The following is a 23,594-nucleotide window of genomic DNA, read 5'->3' as shown; positions in this document are numbered from 1 at the left end:
TGTTGCATCCAAAGGGCAGTTGGTTGCCGTAACCGAGTACGGTGGCTCCGAGATGTGTGATAACGGCGAATAGTGATAACTGCAGTCAAGTTCGGTAAACGCAGTTAGGCTGTTCGTTTGGCTGGGGACCCGTCGACCGTGTTCATTGCCTTGATTTTTAGCCGTGCGGGAATAGTCGCTGGCATCGGAAACAAATGAACACGAGTGTTCCTAAGATGGCCCTGAATATATTTGTGCTAGTATCAAACACAAGAAAGGCGACACGATCGCTGACGACACAGCTTAGCGATGCTTTAGAATGACACACGTACCGTTTGTGTTATTGAAAGCGACCGAGACTACGGACGCGAACGAGATACGAGCGGCCTCTCGCGCGCTCTTCACAAAGTTGGCTGCTATTTGACGCAGTGAAACAACACCGTCCCTTTCCGTCAGAAACAACTCAGGTAGGCTTAGGCCAGACTCTTTATTAGTAAGAAGCATGCTGTCATTTCACGTTATCCATGTGCCGGCGATGCCTCGTTTCCGTACGCGTCTCACACCTCGCTGGCTGCAGACACAGCAGCATGCTGGCATCGCGACTCCAGCCTTTGCCGCCGGTTTCTCGGCGGTGGTGGTGGAAGAGGGGAGGGCACAGAAAGCAAGAAGGTCGTCCGTAGTGGTATCGCCGTGGTTCAGAGCGGCTCAAGAGCAGTCCGGCTGGCAGGCCGCCTGCCGTCCCTAGCGAACGTGGCCTTCGCTCTTTATAATGCACATGGTACCATTTGTTAAAAGCACTGACATGAAAATTCAGGAGCAGCGAGGCCTCAGTGGCTAGAAAAACGAAATCCGAGGTAGGGTTAGTACCATATTCAGCACGCGAGGAATCGAATAAGCATTTTTCTCCTCAACCATGCTCGTTTGTCATCCTTAGAACTGTCTTGGTATCGATGCAGGTTCGAATATGTAATTTTCATCGGGAAAATGCCATCTGCAAAAAAGACTCATCAGGCATTCGGAAAACGGGAATACGGCATCGCTTCACCAAGGCGAGAGGGAAGCTTAGTAGGCGTTACGGACTGCCTGGTGCTGTTTACTCGTTCGGCCATTTCTTTTTATTTTCTGGTGTATGCCCCCGCCTCCATCTCGTGATGTCACAGTGCAAGCACAGCCTTCCAAGTGCAGTGAGTATATAAAGAATCTTGAGGATAGCAGTGCAAAAGAAGAGGACGAAAGAGAGAACACGGGTTGAAGTTTACTGATATGGCGCGACTTTCCTATTCTTCAGCTTGAAGTCAGTGCTTGTGTGTAAACTCGTCTCTGTTCTCGTTCACTGCTGTGATGCGCTGAAATTCTTCATAGATCACCAACTAGCCCGAACAATCCCCTTTCTGTGTAGCAGGAATCGTGTCCTAAAAATGGTCGATCATGAGTTTTAACCAATTTATACTTTAATGTTCATGCTTTTACTTTATTAAATTTCTTTTGTTTTACTAGACCATTGCAGGCGAAAATGTCAATGCCAGCATTCGACTATGCTTGAAACCTCAAGAGCGCTTGGGATCCAAGCAGGATCCGACTCGACTGCGCTTGAAAGTGGCCACGTGACAACCTCTGATCTCCATTGGATTTGATGGGCATTGACTCAATGAGGATCGATACTGCCCGTGTGACAGAGGTATAATTAATGCAGAAGTCAGAATTTAGCAAGCTGGAAATAACAAGTTTACACTGTCCTTGGTTAAAAGGGCTGCAACTCCTAGTTCTCCCAATGGCACTATGGGCATGCTTCTAATCACTACAGTATCGCAGAGCTGTCAAATAATGAAGAGCACTTAGCAAAGAAAATGTAATAAAGATGATGTGTATTTTCAGAACGTTAAAGAAATCACAGGGTGATAAGACTGCTGGCTGGCTTTTTCTACACTAGTGAGTGCTAAGGTCGGCATTTCTTTGCCACACCACTTCAGCCTTCACAAAGTCAGCTGAGAAGACAAACTGACTGCACAGTCACGAGTGTGGCGGTATGTCCTCCTCCAGAGTCTTCACTTATTCAGTCTTCTTCTTGGGCTCATCTTGGGCGTTTTGGAGCTTGTATATCTCCTGGGCCTATAGAAGTTGCACGGAGAAAAATAAAATGCACACAAATTAGTCTTGGTTGAGGCCTTGTGTGCAGGAATAAAAGATAGCAGACGGTTTAATAAAGCATGGCTAAGCGCGGAATATCATTTAGTAGCACTAGTTATGATGGGCACGTAAGGTCCTTACATCCCAAAAGCATTTGACCTAAAGGCCTTTACCCGGAAAGCATTTACCATGAAGGCCTTCACCCAGGTGTACCCTTCACCCAGGCCTCCTAGTTGTGCACACCTGGCAAGATGTCCACAACCCGGTGCGTAGGTGGACCGCCTGCCAAAAAGCAGGCTTCAGAGACGTACGAACGGCTGCCTGGAATCAGAAAGTTTGCCTAGTAGTGCTATCGCACTAAAATTAAAAACGTTGCCAGTTTTATTTTTTCGGCACGGCAAATGAGCGAAAAAAATTGAGAAGCGGTTTTGAGGAAACGGCGCAGTAACTGTCTCTCTTATCTCGATGGGTACCCGAACCGCGCCGTAGGGAAGGGATAAAGAAGGGAGTGAAAGAAGAAAGGAAGAAAGAGGTGCCGTAGTAGGTATCCGGAATAATGTGGAGCACCTGTGGATCTTTAACGTGCGCTGACATCGCACAGCACACGGGCGCCTTTTGCGTTTCGCCTCCATCGAAATGCGGCCGCCGCGGTCGGGTTCGAAGCCGGGTACTCCGGCTCAGTAGACGAGCAGCCTAACCACTGAGCCACCGCGGCGGGTACAAGTGACTGACAAGAAAAAAATACCTGGCCCTCCAGCCCCTCCACCAGTGAGGCACAAATGTCTTGGTGAGACTCAGTCGTTGAGTTGGCCGAGTGCTTGAACAAGGACAGCTCCTGCAGCGCACATACACAGAAGGTATTAGAACAGGTTTGTGTATGTGCAATGTGGGGCACTGTTATAGTAAATGTAGACATCACAAAGCAAAGTACCCTGCGAAGCAAAAGAACGAACTTCTAATTCTTGGCATGACGCTAGATAAGAATCCAGAAATAGCTTTTCCCTCTGGCAAATGTTGACGAAGCAGCATCGGTGGTATACAGCACAATGCAATAGTGCTGCTGGTGTAACCTGCTTTTGCAGAATATAATTGCACAATGGACCAAATTCACAATTCGTGAAGTCTGCTTGTGCATATTACACGTTCGAGTAGCACCCGCACCACACAACCGTGTTCAATAATGGTGTCCTTTGGCGCGGGGGGCATCGACGGGCCCATTTAATGGCATTAGCAGTGCGCCAAAAACATATTTATTCGCAGTCATCTTTGTGCCCATTCACAAAGTACCAAGTTGGCCACAACTCATTCGCATGCGAAATATTCATGTCACTCTTGTCTGCAGTGCTCCTGAGCAATGGCATATTAATCTGACACAACGCCTTTTTCCAGTTACTACTTTTTTACAAGTTACGAAGCAAATGCGTAACATGCAGCTGAAATAAGCAGCTTTGCAGGTAAGAATTATCCTAGCTATATAACAAAGTACTGCACGCCCAAGCTCCACCTGGAGTTCCTTCTTGACCTCAAGGATCTTCCGCTCAAAGCCCCTCTCGAGTCTCTGAACCTTGGCCTCGAGCTCCTTGATGCGAGACATGCATTCAGCCGGCGCGTGCTCCTCGCCCAGCTTGCTGACAGTCTTTTCCATAGGCTGTAGGGAAAACCAGGAGACATTACCAACATGCACATGGAAAATAGTGGTAATATGAGGGACCTGCATTTCCCAGACAGCCACTTGTTATTACGTCTTTATTTGTGCGCTTACTGATGAGTAGTTTCTGTGCAAAATTTTCTCGCAAAGTAACAATCTTGAGCCTGCCAAGTCACATATTCAACACCAGTATCTGCATGGTACGTACAGACCAGAGGAAAGAGGTTAAAGCACAGAAGAGAGCCTGTGCCAACCCCCGCAGTGCCGTCATGGTACTGTCAGAATTCCTCGCAGAGGTATGGCTGATACAGCGAGCGTCGTTTAAAGCAATGTTTACTCAAAACAATGCGAAACTAAATATTTTCCAGTTCAATCGGCGTTGAAGCATTTAGAAAGTAATGTTTTACTTCTGAGCACTTTGAGCTGAATGTGTCACAGAAACAATGTTCAAGTTTCAGTTTCACGGCGGCAGTAGTTGTTCAAGTTACAATCACATAACATGAGAAGGCCAATCTTGCCATGAAATTATTGCCTCCCGCCAACAGGCGCACAGTAATAATTGCCCCCATGATTAGCAAAAAAATGTGGAGAGGGGTGCGGGGAGTGCGGCTGATATTTTCACTCTTAAGGAAGTGTATTGAGCTTGGCTTTGAAATGCTTGCGCTGTGCAGAGTGCAGGCCACCGAGCAGCAGCAGCAGCGGCAGCAGCTGCTGAAGAGCAGCAGCTGCTGCTTCAGCAGCTGCTGAAAGAAAGAAGCCTTGTAGCTGTGAGTAGTCAAACAAAAAAGGAAAACTTTAAAGGAAAAAAATAAAAATAAAGGCTCTTCAACAATTAAATGTCGACGTGATGTGATGGACACATATATAAACTGCCTTTGAAGGAAGTACTAAAGCTCATGCAATTCCTTTGCAGCCCTCAAGGAAAAAAAACATGGCCAATTTCCCTGCAGCCTGAAAAAGCAGCCTCCACCTTGCTTTAGGTGTGCACCAACATTATAGTCCTAGATAAACGTTTTTACTATCCTACCCATTAATGCAGCAGATAAATGGAATCTGGGCGTAATGGGCAGTCATCAGCTTGATCTGCCAGCCAGTGTACTCAAACTGATGCTTTGGTCCCCTACCTATATCAACTCTATTAAAAAATGTTCCCATTAATTCAAATAAACCTTCTATCCCCTTAGCGTTCAAATTTTTCTTTATAGTCGAGTTTAATTAAGGCCAGGACACTACAACAACTTTTTCAATGTTTTTAGCCTCACCGGAGCTCAAAACCTTCAAAAAGCACCAAAGAACCCCATGTGCCTTTGCTTACATCCCTTCATGCTTAACATGCATGCAGAAAAGAGTATGCAGGTCCATAGTTCCTTAGAAAAATGCACGAATTCAATTAAAAATGAGCGAAGCAATCTGCTATAAGCAACACCAGCACGATTACTCCCAAAGTGCAGTGGATAAAACGAAAGAGGGGGGGGGGGTTGAGGCACGTACCAATCTTGGTGCTCGGGGAACCCAGAAAGCAAGTCGAAGGAAACCAAGGGCTGCGTGGAACCCACTTAAGTAACCGCTGTGTAACAAGGCACTTACAGAGATCACCTGCTCGGATTGCTTTCTCGCCTGGTCCTGTGCCTGCTGTAGTTTGGCGGCCAAGCGCCTGTTCTCTGTCTCCAGCTGCGCATTGTGCGCAAGCGCCAGCTTTAACTTATCCTTGAGCAGCTCTGCGTCCTCCGCTCCACCCGATGCTATTGGGTTCTGCACCTCATGAGTTGTGCACCTCATCAGTGCAGCCTCAGCCTCCTGGAGCTGCAAAACATTGTGAGCGAGCAAACGCATGTTGAACCAATTCGCACAGGGTAAGTGACTCAGGGACACTCAAAAATTTTCAGCCACAATAGCCAACTACTGCGAATACATGTGAGAACACTGAGGGGGACACCCTCAGTGTTCTGCGAAACTCAATAAGTAATCTATACTCACAGGTCAGTCCACAATACCTTCCAATCTCATATCACCTGGTTTGGGAATCCTGCAATGCCCGATATTCTAGTACGGAAGATTCGACTCCCTTTCTTCCTCCATTATTATGAGAATAAATAAAGTTCTGTTTGCGTGCTTTCCACGTGGCCAATCCAAGTGATGCTTTTTCTCCGCTACGCTAACAAGTGCATAGTATATGCCTTAGTACATCAAATGATTGACGTGGCGCCATCATTTCTTGAAGCATGCGTGTGCCGTCTAGCGGATTTTTAATGGGATATTACAATGTACTGAAGATCCCCTGGCTCAAGTGAAAAACAAATGTACATCTGTCGATCATTTTTACAGCGTAAAACTTCCCCCTTTCGTTATATTACTGGTCATATTTTATACGTGTATACTAAGGGGTTGGACTTTTAGGTATTTATTTTTGAAAATTTGGCGAACTTTTATCGGTAGTTATATCAGAACCGAGGTCTCAGTTTTTTCGCCGAATAATATTTTGAGGAATGAAATATTGACTTTTCCCGGTAATATTATGCGGCAATACTATGTAGTCAATGGCCAATTGAAGTCTGCCTGTGTTTTTGTAATCACGAACATATTATTTACCAGCAATCAGAGTGCAAACATTATTAATTCAAGCTGTGCTTGTACAAGAAATTGCTGCCTTCATTAAAAGAGTAAGTCAAGTTATACAAGATAACGGCAAGACGAAAACGAAAGTTGAAATTTACCGCTAAGGTCTAGGTTGACTTATTAATACTGGGTTGTCGCGCTGGGCTGAGCGCAAGGGAAGGGCATCACGTGGTCTCTGTGTTGATGGCAGGGATGGAACTGCCACCTAATTTTTCGTGGTAGCCAGAACCTACCTTTTCGTGACGCCCATGCACGGTTCCGTGTCAGTGTCCTGCATGCAGTTGATTAACCTGCCTAACTTACTAGCTGCTCTAAGCAGGTGATGATAGTGAAGGAACAGAGCTTAGCTTGCAGATGGTGAGGAGTTGCTGCTTCCCCGTTACCACAGGCGCGTCAACTAGCAGAGCAATACCTCAAGTCACACAGCTGCGCTGCTTATTCAACAACACTATCGTCGCTTCATGCCCCTGGCTTCCGGCTTGCTAAATTTCAGCTTTAACTCAGCGTACTTTCATTCAACAGCCAGCTATCTCTGCCTTGCATGCCAAGAATTCAGAATTCGGTTGAAACTGAATTTGAAAAACTCACATCGGCGCACACTTATCGTTTTAGTTCGGCTTAAACCGAAATGTCCAAGCCCTAGGTACACTGCTAGGTGGCTGAGCCCTTTGCGAGGTCGTTACAATTACGCTTGTACGAATATTCTTTGAAGACAATATGAAGTGAGTAGTAGTAATTTAAAATTTATTTGTCTTTCAGGATAGGAAATGGCACAGCAACGGTCTCACATATCTCAGTGGACACCCGAACCGCGCCACAAGGGGACACTTTGAGTAATTGCACACTTTGAGTAATTGAGAGCACACTTTGAGTAATTGCAAGGTAATATTTTGAATTCTTTAAGGCAGGCACTCTCAATCTTGAATATTTGGCTTTCTACGAGAAACCTCCCAAATTTTCAAATCTGTCCTTTCTTACATAACATGCATGCATAAAATAGCATGCACATGCGTGACCGCTAAAAACCAAACAAATTAAATTAATAATGACTGCCTTTATAGTGGAAGTCTGCTAGAATTAATTATAGCATAGGTCCCAAAATAAAGTACGCCAAAGAAAAGGTGGGATTGGGGTGAGCTGGCATGGTGGCGCCGGAATGTGTCGAGTCGGCAGTGCTCGGGCAATCACATGAGGATGACGACAGCAAAGTGAAACACAAGACAGTATAGCGATCCTCGTCATCGGCCAAATGCTCAGCGTGGTAGACATGCTGAGGTGGCTCGCGAGCTCACAACATGAGCACATGCAATCCTAGCGGGCATACGAGTGACGGGTAAACCTGTTCTTGACGGCGAAGGAAGACAAAAGGAAAGGACCGTATTCACTGCAAGTGACGTTTTCCTCCGAGAGGAATCTGCAACATGCTCTGAAGGATTGTTGGCACGCTAAATACGAATTTCTATCCAGCGAAATTACAGTGTCACAAAGTAAACTGCTGATTGCATCAACTTCGTTAAATCCAGGCTTAACTGTATAACACGACCACAGCCTGTTCAAGCCAGCTACAGCCGAGGGCTCTGCAAAAATGGAGACGGCACACAAAAATATGAAAGCAACAGGTGCGTTAATATTATTGGCAAAACGACATATCATGGTGTAATGCATGCGAAGCCAAAGAGTGCAGCACAGCCTTCGACACGTTGATGCATGCAGACTCCCGTAGAGTAGCAGCCGCCATTGCTGCAGTGCCACCGCTGCTTCACGCTTCGTGCGGCCTGCTACCAGTGCCCATTCTTTCTTTTCTCCGTTCTTTCTTTTCTCTACCTCACTCATCTCTTCCAGTGTCTTCTCTTTCTCATCGGCCCGCGCCACCCTCGCCTTTGCCCATGCACACCGAGAGACAGCCCAAGGTTGCCGAAAAGTAGTCTTCTAGCAGCTCGCGAGTCAAGTGGTGAAGCTCGCTGTAGCTATCGTCGAAGTAGCCGAAAACAAAAAAAAAACACTATGTTCGCACCTTGGTTTGGGATATAACGCAAGATGCGTTCCCAAACCGACGCACAAAGGAAAAAAACTCTCGTTACGTCCCGATAAATATGATAATTGCTTAAGGTACTGAGTGGCCATCGATGCAATACCATCCAAGTACCACGAATGCTGTTTGCTGTACGGTGACCTTAAGGTTGCATTGCAAAGAGAAGCCCACCTTCTGGCGAAGGTTCGCGATCTCTGCCTGCGTTGGATCGATGTTCGCCGTTGGCTTGTTCTTGATCTTCCTAGCGCGGTCTGCGTAGCGCAATGTGTCCAGCGTGTCCTCACGGTTGCCGCTTGCCGGACTAATGCAGGCAATCATTACAGTGTGGCTGCTACCTCCCAGCGAATCTGAGGAAAAAAAGTAAATAAATAAGAATGGGGAGGAAATCAAATGCTAGGGAGTGACAGATTTTTAAGAAAGTTCATGCAAACAAAATGTAGTGTCGTATGCCGAAGATAAACTGCACAGACCACGAGCATACTAAACACAATAGATCTTTGACCAATTAAAAAACCCGTCGGACCTTGAAGAATATTCAAATTAAACATTAAATGGCTAATACTTCACACAAGAAAAGTCGGAATAACGGTTCTCAAATTTCAGGGCTCTATAAGCTGAAAACCATGCCTCTATAAGCTTGGAAAGCAAGACAGGTACTGCGTAACCATAGTAAAACAAGCTTATTGGTCATATCACCAACGCCAAACCACCTTGTGAGTAAGTCAAAATAATTTGAATATTTTAGAACGGTCCCTAAAACTTCAACGAAAACACACAAGGTAATCATTCATGCCAGAATGATAAAAATATAACTTTCCGCACATCAATCCCAGTTTTGCGCTAGTGCTCAAAGCATAGGACTGCACACATGGTGTGCCAGGATCGCAAAATCTTCCCACCATTCCACAGCTCGCATCACACTAGTTCTTATGCGGTGAGTCACAATTTTGACATGTATAGGCAATTCTCAGAACACGTACAACCATCTGTTACATCCTGTGATGACTACGAAACTGTTTTATGTGCTCAGTCAAAAAACCTGCTAAAAGCTGCAAAATATACTCGACAAAACAGGTTCGTCAGAAGCCAAACTATACCAGCTTTTTGCGAGGAACCAAGTGAGCTCATCTAAAGGCCGTTAACCGCTTAAGCAGGTTTCCAAACTACATAAAAGCTCATTAATTGGAATTCTGCAGGGACGCCAACCCAGTACGAATTAACTAAAGCTCGAACTAACGAAAGTGAACAGAATATGCGGAACACTGTGATCGGGAAGCAGTCGGTTAGCGACAGTACCCTATTTCATTGTTCTGAAATATTCAGTCATCACCTTTTGCTTTTTTTTTCCTGGAAGGCAATGACCATCACATTCTCTTCTCAAGCTCGAACTATCTGAAGGCCTCTTTTTTTCCCCTTCAAAACTTAAGCATAGGAAGGCAGCATTCGGTGTGCTCCAGCTTGTGCAGCGGAGGGCGCACCGGAGGCGCAAAGGGAGTGTGTGACCATCACAAGGCTGGAAAATCGATCAACGTGTGACCGTCACGAGACTGCCGCTTTTCTACCAAAACAATAGCACAACCTCAGCGACTTGCTGATTCACACTTGAGAGTCGCGGCCGTTGAACGACTGTTTAGGACGAAACGCAAAAATCCTCAGTGTGGCTGCACGTACGCTGCCTGATTTTCCAGCCTTCTGTCCCGAAGTCGCAAACTGCCAAACCTATAAGCCTGGTTTTTGGCCACATCCTAATTTGATAACACACTATTGCGTCGACATCACACTTGGTTTCAATTTCTCTTGAAGCATTTTGGCGCATTAATTATCGCAAACAGACGACAATTTTAAAGCATTACGCCGTGACACACTGCTTAGGATGGCCGCTAAGGCCACAGTACCGGTGCTGCTTTTCTACATGTCGTACGGAATTATGCGCTCCCGGTAGCAATAACATTATTTTATAACGCTTCATCAATTCTCTTGTAAGGTGAAACTTCTCGAGTTTTGAATAATTTTTTTATCTTGTTCACCAATCTCGCACTGTGGTTACCGGACATTTTGGTATACCTTCTTCATCGTTGAAGTGACTCGAAACATGGTTAGAAACGTGAATATCAAACGCATTGCATCGAATTCTTTGGCATCTGGAGAAGCGCGCGTGTTTTCGAGGGGACAATTGAACTCATGGGTGTGTGATGGCTGACGAGGTAATATATATGAACAATTGTGTCTGTTATATCCCTGACACATGACAATCTTTAGCGTCACTCACAATGAGTGACCCATGACTTTAGTATCATTCGAAGAGTGCATCACAGCGATCTGTAGTGACTAGCGCTCTCCCCTTTTGTGTTCAGAGCCGCGGTGCGCGGACAAATGAAGCAAGTATAGAGCCTGGTAATTGTCAAAGTAATGCACCATTGTACCCTTTAGACAACTGCCCTTTACACTCGATCTTGAAAGCTGGTGGCAACCGACGGGCTTCAGGTTCACGCATATTAAGGGACATTCCCCTCTTTCCTTTTCAGAAAAAAATGCATTGGAGGGCGACAGATGCATCTCCCCTAGCACTAACTCCGTTTGTGGGCAAAGTATGAAATGAGAGCTCAGTCTGCGAACAAGGCCCATTTCTCAAACATTTCACCCTGCTAAAGCCTGGTGCTCGGGTTACTCCGGGTGAAATGCTTGGGAAATGGTTCTTTGTCCCCGCCTTGAGGAAACAACAAATACTTTGTGCCATGGCGCTCTTTGGACGCAGATGCTTTTGCGCCACAAAAATTCTCTATGATCAGAATAACGATTTTTGTTTGCAAAAAACCGTCCTGTAAGTCAGCCGTCCTGGAATTTAGCACCTGGTATTTTAGCGAGTACTAAATTGCGCAAATCACAGGTGAGAGGCCCCTTAGAGCTACTTTTTCTCAAATTATTTGCGGAAACAATTTTTGGGAGGTTATTGTGATTCGAAAAAAGCACAAAAGTTAGGTCCTCGCGGATAAATTTGTTTATAGTATATTGCTTGCAGTTCGAATAGTGACGACGAAACTTCTGTCGTTAACTGGTGCAGCGGCGTCTCCTTGCGAAAGCGATAGCGAGGAAGCAAGCTACCTGCGCAGCACGAAATTTCATTCCGAATGCAGCTTTTTCTTTGCCATGTAGTGACACCTCATGAGGCCCCTGTCAAGTACGCAAGTACCCGTCCGAGAATAAGCTAAACTGAAGTGATGTTATATTTGGCCATATGACACCCGAATTAAAGTTGTATGGCAGGAAAGCCGTAGTCGGGACCAACATTAAATAATCAGTGCAGGAAATCCCTCCTCCTAGGCGTGCAGCCAGAGACAGCTTCAAAAAGTTTCCTGAGAACTGTTCTGCAATAAAATGTGTTCATTAGCCTGCGACACATGTCGGATATTAGCCTACTTATCACGGCTCAACTGTATTATCAATGACTTACCATAGACTACTGCGATGCAAAGCAGTTTCGATATACGCGCCTGACTAAAACGTAAATTAGCTGACGTGTAGCAAGAGAAGCAATCGAAACCTAATTCATGTTATGCACCGCATAAATTCATTCATGCCAGGCACTTCCGCAATGCATTGCATTATAAAGCAGTCACTGTATATTAAAAATAACCACTTTGAGCATCCGACAGGGCAGCAGCTTGGGCATGTTGGCTAATAATTTGTGACGGAACAGCGCAAAACATAGGGACAGGAGACAAAGCGTTTGTCTCCTGTCCCGGCGTTTTGCGCGGTTCCATCACGAATTTAGCATCCGAGACGGCGTAAGTGTATATGCTGACCTAGCTGCACAATAGTAATTTTCTACGGGAGCTATAGCTATGCATGCAAGTACTTGCTAATACATTTCTCTTTATGTCTGTGAGCAGAAAGATCCGAATTGCGAGTATATGTGCAAAAATTTTATACATCTGTGCCTGCTTACGCAAGTGTATGCTGAACACGAATACCAACCACCGTATCATTGCCCGGCGTTTTCTGCGCTTGCCCCAAAATGGCGGTCACGGAGGCGGTGTCTCCACCCTGTATGGCATTGCACTACATCGAGTCACCATAGCATCCCGCCGCTGGTCACGCCATTCATCGCTCAACAACAAAAGTTAACCCAGCAAGCTACTGAAGCCTTCGAGATTGGCGTTAACAAGCAACGCATGCAACATCCGGGTACAAATCTCTGAGGTCTCGCGTAGCTGCCGTCACCATGCTACCGATAACACGGAAAGAGCCCTGCCTCCACGGTTATCCAGCCTCCCAGCTCGCACACCAATTTTACCCTCTTCACATCTCCAAAGAGGGCATGCAGCCTCACTGGAGCGCTGCTTTTTTCGATGCGTTCCCAGGCCGCCCAGGCCGCCCAGGCGCGTAGTTCAAGTTACCGGTGGCGCAAACCGTTACAGTTCGAATTAACAGGCTATATTTTCTCATAGACTCTAAAGGAGCATGAATGGATGAAGTCGAACAGTTTTAAGGCGAAAGCCTTCAATGGCTCATACTCCCGGTTGAGATCCTGCCCATCCTTTGAATCGCCAACTGAAAGTCATGACAACGGATGTGTCGTCATACCGTTCGTCTGTTCGTTACGCTCTTCAACTCGATAAGAAAAAGAAAACCTTTGCGCACGATTGGACTCGAACCACCATCCTTCCGGTCCGCAGACGAGCGTGCTAATGACTACGCTACTTCATGCCAATGCATATGCAGTTCTCCTTGTCTAGGACGCCGGAGAGTGCGGAAAGGCGTCGAATCGGACGACGGATGCCTCGCAAACATCCTGCAGTGCCTCCAGCATTTAAAAACAAGTATGTGCTTAATTAACGTCTTAACCACAGATCAATGATGCAAGCAGCAACACCGCGCTAAGGGCTTTCGCCTCACCGCCCTTTAGGTCAACAAAGTGCCCCGTTGAATTGTTAATTATCCAGAGATTCGAATTAATAAAATAACAAAAAAAGCAAAAAAAGCAAGCACATAACGTACTACTGCTTACTGAACTTCGCAGTCGTTACTAATGCACTCAACAGAACTGAGGTCAGCGTTTGACAGTTAACTGCTCCACAGTGAGAGCTTGCTTGGAGTCGTCATGGTGTCCACATCACTGCTGGCTGCCTGAGATTCCGCCATGCCAGTTTCAACGTTTCCAGAACACAGTCGCTCGTCTATCTGGCTGTACTTGGTTAACGGCACAGCTTTTCTCCATTCGCCGATACTTTTGTACAATCTTCTCAGTGCATGCAAGAGTGCAGGTCAAGGTCAGATATCCGAGGTTAGTGGCGCGATGCGCGACGCACCTTTTAGGCGCATGCGTAGAAGCTTTCAGCTGAAGAGTAGAAACAAGAAGACTGCGTGGGGTCCATCCAGCCAGCTCGGCCAGTGTTCAATGTATTTCGTATCAGCGAGTTTCGAGCAGTGAACACTACCAAACGGGAGTCAGGCACCAGCGAACTGCAGGAAGTCACTTTGGCCAGTGTGAAGCCATCATACCACGCACTAATTGTCTGAGTGCCACTGCTGTCTGCATAATGTTATGTGAAGCACTGAAGAGCAAAATTAAGCATCGTGCTGCTATGAGTGGGCTGCACCCCAGTTATAAGCGGAGTAACGCTGCTTTACCAAGTGCACTTTGGTGTTAGAGTTTGCGAACTCGGGCATTCTGACATATCACTCCTGGCCTTCGAATTAAGCAAGCCGGGACAACCTGCCAGCACAAAATATCCGCTAAAATTTGCATTATAAATTACAGGGCCGCAGAAATTCATTGAATTGCATGAGATTATACATGAACTAATATTAATGACACTTACTCCAAAATACGTCATTGCACTGCCTTGGCTAGAGATTCATAAAACATGCAGATTATTTGAGAAATACGAAACTGATACAGACAGCAATGCATAATAGTAACTGTAGCACGAAGACATAAGCATATCGGTCGGGATGTTTACTGCGATATTTGCTCAGGCAATTTTTTTTCAATAACACTGCCGACCGAGGAGTTTGCATGCCTAGAAATGCCCTAAAGCAACTATTTTATCTTGAACTGCAGAAAGGCAATAGAGATATGATGTACAAGTACACTCACCACCAAAAGATTATAGAATGAAATTTTGGCACAAAATACAATTCTTTAGCATCAAGGGAACATTACTCAAGATTGAATGATTCCCTGCAATTTGCAAACCTGCAGAATTAAGGCTGCACAAGTTTTTTTCCACGCTTTGTGCAAAGATGACGATGAAGCCAAAATTTTTTGCCAATTACTATGTTTCATAAACTTGACTGCCGGTGTAGAAATGCGTTCAAGTAGTACTGAATTTGTCTTTTGATTGGGTGCGTGCATAACCAGCTGTAATTGATGCACCACATAAAATGCTACACAGGGGTCGGAAACAGAAGCTGCGTGGGACAGCTCACCGAGGTAGTAGGGATACCAATGCCTTGAAGGCTGTATACACTACAAAACTAGATGTCTATGAAGACAATAAAAATTGTGCACTGTGCTGTGCAGAGCGTACAATAAGTGCCACATTCCAAATGCAAAACTGCAAAACAGGAATGCCAAGAGAGCCGCACAGACAGAAAATTTCTGTACGCACCCTGCAGCAATCTGGTCAGCTTGGAGTTCCGGTACGGAACGTGGAATTTTCGTTCGCTCAAAGAGCTCACGACATTGCCAAGAGACAAGAGGCCATGGTTTATTTTCATGCCTGTAAACAAATTGGGAGTACAACCTCAGCCATGTTTCGGAGGTGAGAAATATTAAAAAAATTCAAGCTCAGTGGTAACTAAATGATTAAAAAAGCAACATATGACCAAGAACAGGACGGAAATGATTATCACAAGCGCTAGGTCTGGCAAAATCAAGCAATAAAAATGCTATTCGCAGTGTGTACAAGATACGAGTTATGAGGAGATGCCGGCCTTCTACAACAAAAGCAACGTGGGCCAGGCGTCCTCCAGACCACTTGAGCGAGATATGCACTAAGGCACGTAGCAAAACGATACATTTCTCTCCATGCATCATGTAACATATGACTGCTGGCCTTGAACACACACCGAGAAAACTGCAGAAAGTACGAAAACTAAAGCTCTCAGAGATGACATGGCAGAGTAAAAGGTGCGTAAAAAACATCAATGAAAAAGATCATGCGCTGCTGAGTGCAAGGTTTGAATGTGTTAGCAAGCAGTTGACCACACTAACGACTGCTTAGCCATTTGCAAACACCTTTCGTTGGCCATTGCAAACACTTTCATTTATTTGCTTTTAACTACTGCTTAGCCATTGCCACCACCTCCTTGTTCACACCGCATCATCCTTCTTTTGTTGCGTTTTTTTCTTCACTTTTATTTTGTTGTTTTTATTTTTATTCTAAATATTTTGACGTTTATTTGTTTTGTTTTGCTGCTGCCTTACTGCACAGACTATGTTCAACTCTATCCAACAAGAAAGACGGCACTCGTCATTCCTATGAGGCTAAGTACTTGCTTCCCACGAGGGATTCCCGAGTTCGAATCCAACTCCTGGAACTTTTTTCTGCGATATTTTTGGGTTTCTGTGACGCCAAAGGACCACGTGGACATTTCTTAAATCTCTCACTGCGGGCAGAGGTGCTAGTACATTAAAAAAAAATTTATTTAAACCACTGGCTTTGCAGGCAGTGCGACAGCAATGCGTCTTTTCTATGCTTCTGCCAATTCCTTTCATCTGTCACTGCAGTTTGACAACTGTGCCTATTGCTATTGTGGCGGCTCGTGCAGTTCAGTACTGCCGACGGAGTCGCCCATCGAAAAATACTCGCTGAAACATTGAAATATCAGTGACCAACCTTCCTTGAACCTCTCGCCAATTGCCTTGGTCTTCTCAGCCCGTTCGGAACCAGCGAGATCTACAAAATTCATTTTTGCCACCGTCGTGGCACCTCCGCTCTCGTTTTGTTGCTCCACTGTCAGTGTCAGGATGGCATGCGACCGCGAGGAGCAGATGTTCATATTTGTTGCCGCAGTGATCCGGGACGCAGAGCCGATGCCAACCAGCCTGAGTGTCTCATCTGCGGTCGCCACTTTGTGTTGTGTCAGGTTGGGAACCTGCGCACACAAAAGTAGAGTTAAAAATAAGAGAGCTTGTTGCATAAGCAGGTCTTCGTGAGCAGGGTGAAAACTGCAAATGGGAACGAACGCAGAACGAGAAAGAACTACACTCCTCGCCCCCCCCCCCCAAAAAAAAAAATAAAAAAATATAAGGAGCCCCAAGCAAATCGGAAGTGCGATAAAGAGTTCAAAATTGTACAGGTTAGGCCACAAAACAAGCACAGCAAGGTATGTTTTGCATACTGCACATAAATTCAGTCACATTACTTAGAGAGTGTAGCAGAATGAGCAAACCCCATCTTTTTACTGATGTAGGGCCCTAAAACATGAACTGCTTGCTCAGCCAGGTACTACATTTTCCTTGCAGATAAAATTCAAGTTGCATACTATTTTTTATGCAGTTTGTGCAGGGATGTAGAATATAGGAGTGGAATCTCACCTTTACTGTACCAGTCTTGTCTTCCCGAATTGCAAGTGGCACCCTCCCTCTGCTGTTTGAGAGCAAGTCGAATATTTGTTCTTGGTATATCTGCAAGAAATTTGCAACAGCAAAAAATCCATAAGAAGCCAGTTTGCATGCTACAGACATGATGCAACACCCTACATTTACATTTACTTCTGGACAGTGTGACAGCACGAAGCAAGGCTGCACTTGAATGTTCAAATTCTAGGTTACGGGGATTTTATAGCGAACCATTGAATGCAAAAGATCCTCAAGGTGCATACAGCATGCGGTGGCACTTAGTAAGCGATAAGCATGCATGCAAATTAGAGTGAAGAACAAGTGATGCCAAACAAAAATTTGCAACGGCTAAGCTTGCGGCTTGATTGATGCCCATGCTAAGTTTGGACATGACGATCCATCACAATCGCACTTGGCTTCGTGCATGGCACAGTCTTGTTGCTCCTCATGCTTTCGCTCCCAGGCAGGGGTAGGAAGCTCCAGTTAGTATCGTTTTCAACTACTTTAGTGCATCTGGTGACCGGAGGACTCGCATTTAAAGCAAATCCTGCACATGCAGCACTCATGTCTCATTTTTAAAATGTGAGATAATTTCTTGAAATGCACTTACGACGCACAATTGTTTGTATTTTGGAAAGCGAGAGCAGGTACAAACTGTGGCGGTAGCCGAATTGTCCAAGGCATCGGAAGACAAAGCTGTTATGTTTGCGCCGGCAGTGGTTTACATACCGCTCAGGGACCAAGTTTTTTCCAGACAAGTTCTTTTTTTCTGCCTGGCTCTTGAGGAGAAACAGACCATAATCGCCCATTAGGCAGAACAGCTTTAACAATTTCTTGCCATAAAATAGTTTGGTTGTGTTCACTATGCAATGGCTTATGTGACAAAATTCCAACGTTCATGTATTGCAGAAAACACACTCACCTCCAAGAACGACACACGCACAAGAAAAGACTTCCCTGTGGTTGTTGTCATGTTCTTGAAGATGTCCCCAATTGCCCTGGGGATTATGCCTTCATCGTCAGCATTTTTTGAGCAGCGAATTCCCATCGTGTGGGTTTTACCGGAACCCGTCTGCCCGTAGCAGATCACGGTGACATTAAATCCTAGAACACAGAGCAGGCAGTCACGGTTTCAAACATTTACATGGTCATGAACTCGTTACATATTATGCAGCTAGATGAAGGAAGGACAAAGGGAAAAAGGGTTTGTCAGAATGGGCGAAAAGCAAAAAATGCTAACAGTCACTGAAGCCAATGACAACACAGGATATACGTCGTCCACTGCAAAGTTGGGAGCAACGCTGGTGAATACTGAAGATTACGCTGCACACAACATGAATGCATTCGACAGCAAGAGCTGAGACCGCCACCACTTTAGCTCAGTGGTAAAGCATTGCATGTAACATTGGAAGGTCATGTGTTTGCGGCCACGGATGTCATGCCTAATTTGTACTACTGCCTGTGATTACATCTTATTTAAATCATTACACAATTATTTTTCTCTAACAGACGCTTTCAAAAAGAATGCCTATGCTTTTTTAGGTTTCCACAACGCTTAGCTTTTCTCATACACAAAGCTGGATCAAGCCACTTCAGCCTACACACACTCAACAGAAGGAGACTGTACATCAGCTGTAAATTTTTGGTTGATACAAAACCAGTGCGATGCTTGCTGTTGCTATTTGTGATGAAAGAAAATAACGTGTCAATGCTCTTTTGTTGCACAGGGCACTGTGTTGGTTGCCAAAATTAAGATTAGTGGGAAATATTTTAACTGCAATACATCAAAAACAGCACCTCATAAGAACCACAGGAAGGCTCAGGTAGAACTGCACTTTTTGAAGAAGAACTGCCAATAAAAACAACTCATCATTTTGTCGAGTATGCAGACTAAAAAACATTAGAGGTGAAAAAGTCAATTTTTTATAAATCTTTCCAGTGAACATAAAATAAACCAGTAGACGAATAACAAAAATATTGCCTTCATTGGATCTCTTCAAGGAAAACGACCGGGACCAGTCACTAACACAGTTGCACCTACTTATAACGAATCCGACGGTCACAGGGATAGCGTTCGTTGTATCGTAGTTGGTGGACTTAAGCTACTGCAGCCAAAACACAAGTCATACAAGAGTACCGTTTATTTCTTTAAAAAGTCTGCTATATATATATATATATATATATATATATATATATATATATATATATATATATATATATATATATATATATATATATATATATATATATATATATATATATATATATATATATATATATATATACGTGTAGTTATGAAGAGAGCCAACAGTCACCGAAACCATGGTGCATAGGGGAGTGTTTTTAAAAAGAAATTTTTAATGTGTAGTGATAATCTGTGGGATAATATATATATATATATATATATATATATATATATATATATATATATATATATATATATATATATAAATCTGTCGCCTAAAGAAGGTTACTTATAAAGCAGCAGAAAAAACAACGATGCCGCCGGTGGGAACCGAACCTACGATCTCCGAATATCGCGTCTGATGCTCTTACCAACTGAGCTACGGCGACGGCTGTCCGATCGGCTGCTCTCGGGGAAATTTATGTTTATTGGGTGTAAGCGAACCATGAGTGTGTTCGCCAGCGCCACCCTCGTCCATAGCGGCGGACGTAGTACGTCCTGTATTAGCGGGAGTGTGACGTGGAACGTCATCTAACGGCGAGGGCGGAAAATGTGCGAGAGCCCTCTTATGCTACCTATGTCATCAAGACTGCCAGAACTGAGACCCTCGTTAAGCAATTAGCAGACAAGGTAACGGAAATGAGGGGCTCGTTTTGATAAACTTATGAAGGGAGCCAACAGTAACCGAAACCAAGGTGCATAGGGAAATGTTTTTGTCTTTCATTTTTTAATGTGTAGTGCTAATCAGTGGGATAATAATACTTAGATTAATCTATCGCCTAAAGAAGATTACTTATAAAGCAGCAGAAAAACAACCATGCCGACGGTGGGAGCCGAACCCACGACCTCCAAATATCACGTCTGATGCTCTTATCAACTGAGCTACGGCGACGGCTGTCCAATCTGCTGCTCTCGTGGGTATTATGTTTATTGAGTGTAAGCGAACCTTGAGAGAGTTCACCAGCGCCACCCTCGACCATAGCGGTGGACGTAGAACGTCCTGTATTACCGCGAGTGTGACGTAAACGTCATTTAACGGTGAGGGCGGGAACTGTGAGAGAACTCTCTTATGCTACCTACGGCATCAAGACTGCCAGAACCGAGACCTTCGTTAACCTATTAGCAGACAAGGCAAATGAAATGAGTTTCTTGTGATGCTACCGCGATCCTGCCTAAATTAATCGTGTCTATTTGTGAACGTCCACAGAAAGTCACCTGTTTGAGTCTCAGCGATGTGCACAAAGCGACATTTTGATGATATCACAAAATGCAATTCCAGCGGATGTCTACTAACAGATGTTCTCTTGTGAATGATCTTACGGATGTTTCACGTGTATCTCAAAATGATTGGGACTATTTGTGGATAGATTTAAAATATCTCTGGTTCTCAATTGGACCGGTGTTGCCCGAAGTTCGATCTATCGGATGTGACGGCTAAGTTTTGTACGCTATAGCCGTACATTTCCCTATACATTCACATTGTAGCTTTACGGTGCTCAGCAATTATTGGATATAAAGCATAATTCGATCTAACAGAGTTCGATAAATCTTAACTGTACCACCGAAAGCGACTGAGGCGTTGGCGGAAACTGGTGGTAGGCTGGCGTACTTGTCTTCTGTCCTGACAAAGTTATAAGGACGTGTGCGCAGCGCGCAGTGCTTTTCTCGTGCAGTAAGCACCACCCTTGTGTAAAACGTTCGAGCAGCGCATTGGACTCCAACCAAAGAGACAGCTCGCCGCATTTACTAGGTTCTTCAAGAATAATTTGCACAGAGGTAAAGCTGCATAGACCGACAAACTATAGGTAGGGGCCAGCGGTTCACACGAAAAACATCGGGTACTGTGTGATTTCAGTTTCATTTATTGGTGCCGACATGCTAAGCAAGAGTGATGCCCACTGGTAGGCGTCTACGCGCTGTCTGTGTGCGGCAGCAGGGCAGAAGGTGGAGATCCGATTGCGTGTACACAAGGCAGGCCACGTGATGGGATGGGCCAGCAGACATAACTTCTCGCATTGCTGCCATTGGTTGATAACCGGCCGTGGACCGTAGTTTCGCTTCCAACAGCACTGCCCCGTCATTCTGCTTCCATTCATACTGCCCCGTCATACTGCTTCCGTCATACTGCTTCCAAAGTTACAATGCCGCTGTTTATTACTTTTTTCTGGGGGGGGGGGGGTAGTTAACACTTTCTTGGGGGAGACCATGGAGGCTGGGGTACTCTTCGGTGTGCGCGCAGAGGCGGAAAGCGCGCGTTTTAACGGTGCTTCCTCATTCGCTACATAACCGGGTGGTATGGTCACGGTTGTTCGTTTTATGTGAGACGCATTGCCACACCATAACGCATGTTTTGACGGGAACGCCGCCCTCGTTCGTAATAACCGAGCGTTCGTTACAATAGCGACCGTTATAAGTAGGCTCGAAGGGACACAAGGGGGCTTTTACCGCATGAGGCGGACTTAGGGTTGCTTGACGGCGGAACGAATCACTGGCCCGTCAACGCAACGGTTTGGTCGAAGACCCTTTTCCCAAGCATCTCCTCGCAGAAGAGAGGAGCACCAGGCGGCGGGAAATCTTGTACCCATTAGAAAAAGGATTTGTACCCGGCGGCACTGGGGATCAAACGCAGCGCCTCCCGAATGCCTGACCTTATCCTGGATTAACTGTTTCCTCACGAACAGCTTTTAATACACAGTCATACGAGGATGTCATTCCGCCATTAACAAAGTAATCTCGGGGTGCGCCAAGGCTCTGTCCTTCGACCGTTGCTTTTCCTAGCCTTCGTAAATGACCTCCTCTCTCGCATAGCATCGTCCATCGGTCTGTTCGCCGAAGTCTGCGCGTTACACCGTCGCATTTCTTCTCACCATGAACAGATAACCTTTCAGAACGACTGACGTAAAACTGAAATTTGGTGCTCAAATTGGATGATGGAGCTGAACGCAGCAGAATTCAAATTCATGCACGTCTCACTTAAACGTTCTAACATTTCGTATGAGTATTCACTAAACTCAACTATCATATCACAGGTTGAGTCTTACAGGTACCTAGGCGTCCTTATCAGCAATAAACTAACATAGAATCAGCATATCACAAAACTAGCTGCTGACATTTAGTACACTGCCGTAGTGAAGGGCTCCGGAAATTTCGACCACCTGGGGTTCTTTAACGTGCACTGACAACGTACAGTACACAGGGTACACATTAGAAGGTCACTTTCGCTATCACCGCTATTCATTCGTAAACTTGGATACGAAACTTTTATCTGCCCGAAGCTCGAATACGCATCCCCCCATCAGACGTACCTAATTAACGAAATTTAATCCATCCAGAACTGCGCCGCCCATTTCATATCTTCAAACTATGACTTTCGCTACAGCATCAGCAGTCTTAAGACGCCTCTCGGTACCCGCCCACTACCCTTTAGAGGTAAATTTTCTCGTCTCTGTCTGTTCCATAAACTGTACCACAAGACTTCCCCAATTTCCGTGATTCTCTACAAGTTCCAACAGTGCACACATCATATCGTCTGTTCAACTCTATGAGCATCTGTCGCTTACATGGACCTACTAACACCCTTAACAAATCTTTTTTGCCAGCCGTAATTAAGGAGTGGAACCAGCCTCCTGACCATGTTGTAATCGAACGTGATCCTGTTAGATGCAAACAATGCCTGACATGTCATCTTGCCATTACTTGCCATAATGCCATAAATTGTTGCTTCCTCTTATCATTACAGTGCCTCTATCACTTGAAGCGTGATTTTGTACTTGAGCCTTTTGACTGTTTCATGGTCGTTTTGGCCAACAATTTTTGTGTTATTTTTATGCGCTACCTGCTCTCTCCCTTATGTATTACCCCACCCAGGGCATTTAAGGGTATAATAAATGATTATAAGTGATGATCATGTCAGCCAGGAAGGCAGCTTGCATATGCGAGCAGTAGCAGCAAAGAAAGCAGGATGACTGAAGCCAACAAGAATTTTGAAAGCTTAAAAACGGGTGCTGAGGAAACACACCTAAGAAGTAAACATCACATTTGTCGGAGCCAAATGACACACTTATCAAAATCTGACGACGAATTTCATCGTCAAAATTCTTGCACTGATTGTGGCACCAGCACCGTTGTTCACCCCAAGTCGCATGTAAGCAAGGTGCCAGCTGACTGACCTTTTCGCGATTCTCGGACCTACCCCAGTGGCGGGATCAGAAAGGAAAGAACTGGAAGGGGGGAGGGGCGTATATTTTAGAGAAGTATGCTCACCATAGAATATCTTTGGCAGAATTTTGGGGACACAGGTCTCGTATACAGCCGCTTGGCTAGAGTCTTGGTCAAAGACGTAGTCGTAGGTGAACTTTTTTTCACCACGAACAGCCACAGTCTTCTCGCTCGGCTCTAGCACGGTGCATTCCTGGCATCCTCCTATAATCTCCTTGGA

The 23,594-nt window shown here is 45.1% G+C and overlaps 1 protein-coding gene across 1 annotated transcript; it reads right to left on the bottom strand.

Annotated features, from left to right (window-relative positions):
• Nucleotides 1-1,878: 1,878 nt before the first annotated feature.
• On the bottom strand, nucleotides 1,879-18,062 carry LOC144115868 (chromosome-associated kinesin KIF4A-like). The gene is made up of 9 exons (XM_077650459.1): nucleotides 17,894-18,062; nucleotides 16,948-17,037; nucleotides 16,247-16,505; nucleotides 15,017-15,127; nucleotides 8,574-8,749; nucleotides 5,342-5,557; nucleotides 3,611-3,754; nucleotides 2,852-2,941; nucleotides 1,879-2,088 (listed from the first exon to the last, which is right to left on the bottom strand). The coding sequence occupies exons 1-9, from the start codon at nucleotides 18,017-18,019 to the stop codon at nucleotides 2,029-2,031; spliced, it is 1,272 nt and encodes a 423-aa protein (XP_077506585.1). The 5' UTR covers nucleotides 18,020-18,062; the 3' UTR covers nucleotides 1,879-2,028.
• Nucleotides 18,063-23,594: the final 5,532 nt, after the last annotated feature.

Source organism: Amblyomma americanum, chromosome 1 (assembly GCF_052857255.1).
Source record: "Amblyomma americanum isolate KBUSLIRL-KWMA chromosome 1, ASM5285725v1, whole genome shotgun sequence".
Classification (NCBI taxonomy): Eukaryota; Metazoa; Arthropoda; class Arachnida; order Ixodida; family Ixodidae; genus Amblyomma; species Amblyomma americanum.
Note: the sequence above shows the minus strand (reverse complement) of the source record. Positions and strands in the feature narration are given on the sequence as shown.

Coding starts and splice junctions, on each gene's coding strand:
- LOC144115868 (XM_077650459.1), bottom strand. CDS start 18,019: ATGGGAATTCGCTGCTCAAAAAATGCTGACGATGAAGGCATAATCCCC. Junction 16,506..16,947: donor ACAAGACTGGTACAGTAAAG/GTGAGATTCCAC, acceptor TTGTGTGCGCAG/GTTCCCAACCTGACACAACA. Junction 15,128..16,246: donor TGGCGAGAGGTTCAAGGAAG/GTTGGTCACTGA, acceptor ATTTGTTTACAG/GCATGAAAATAAACCATGGC.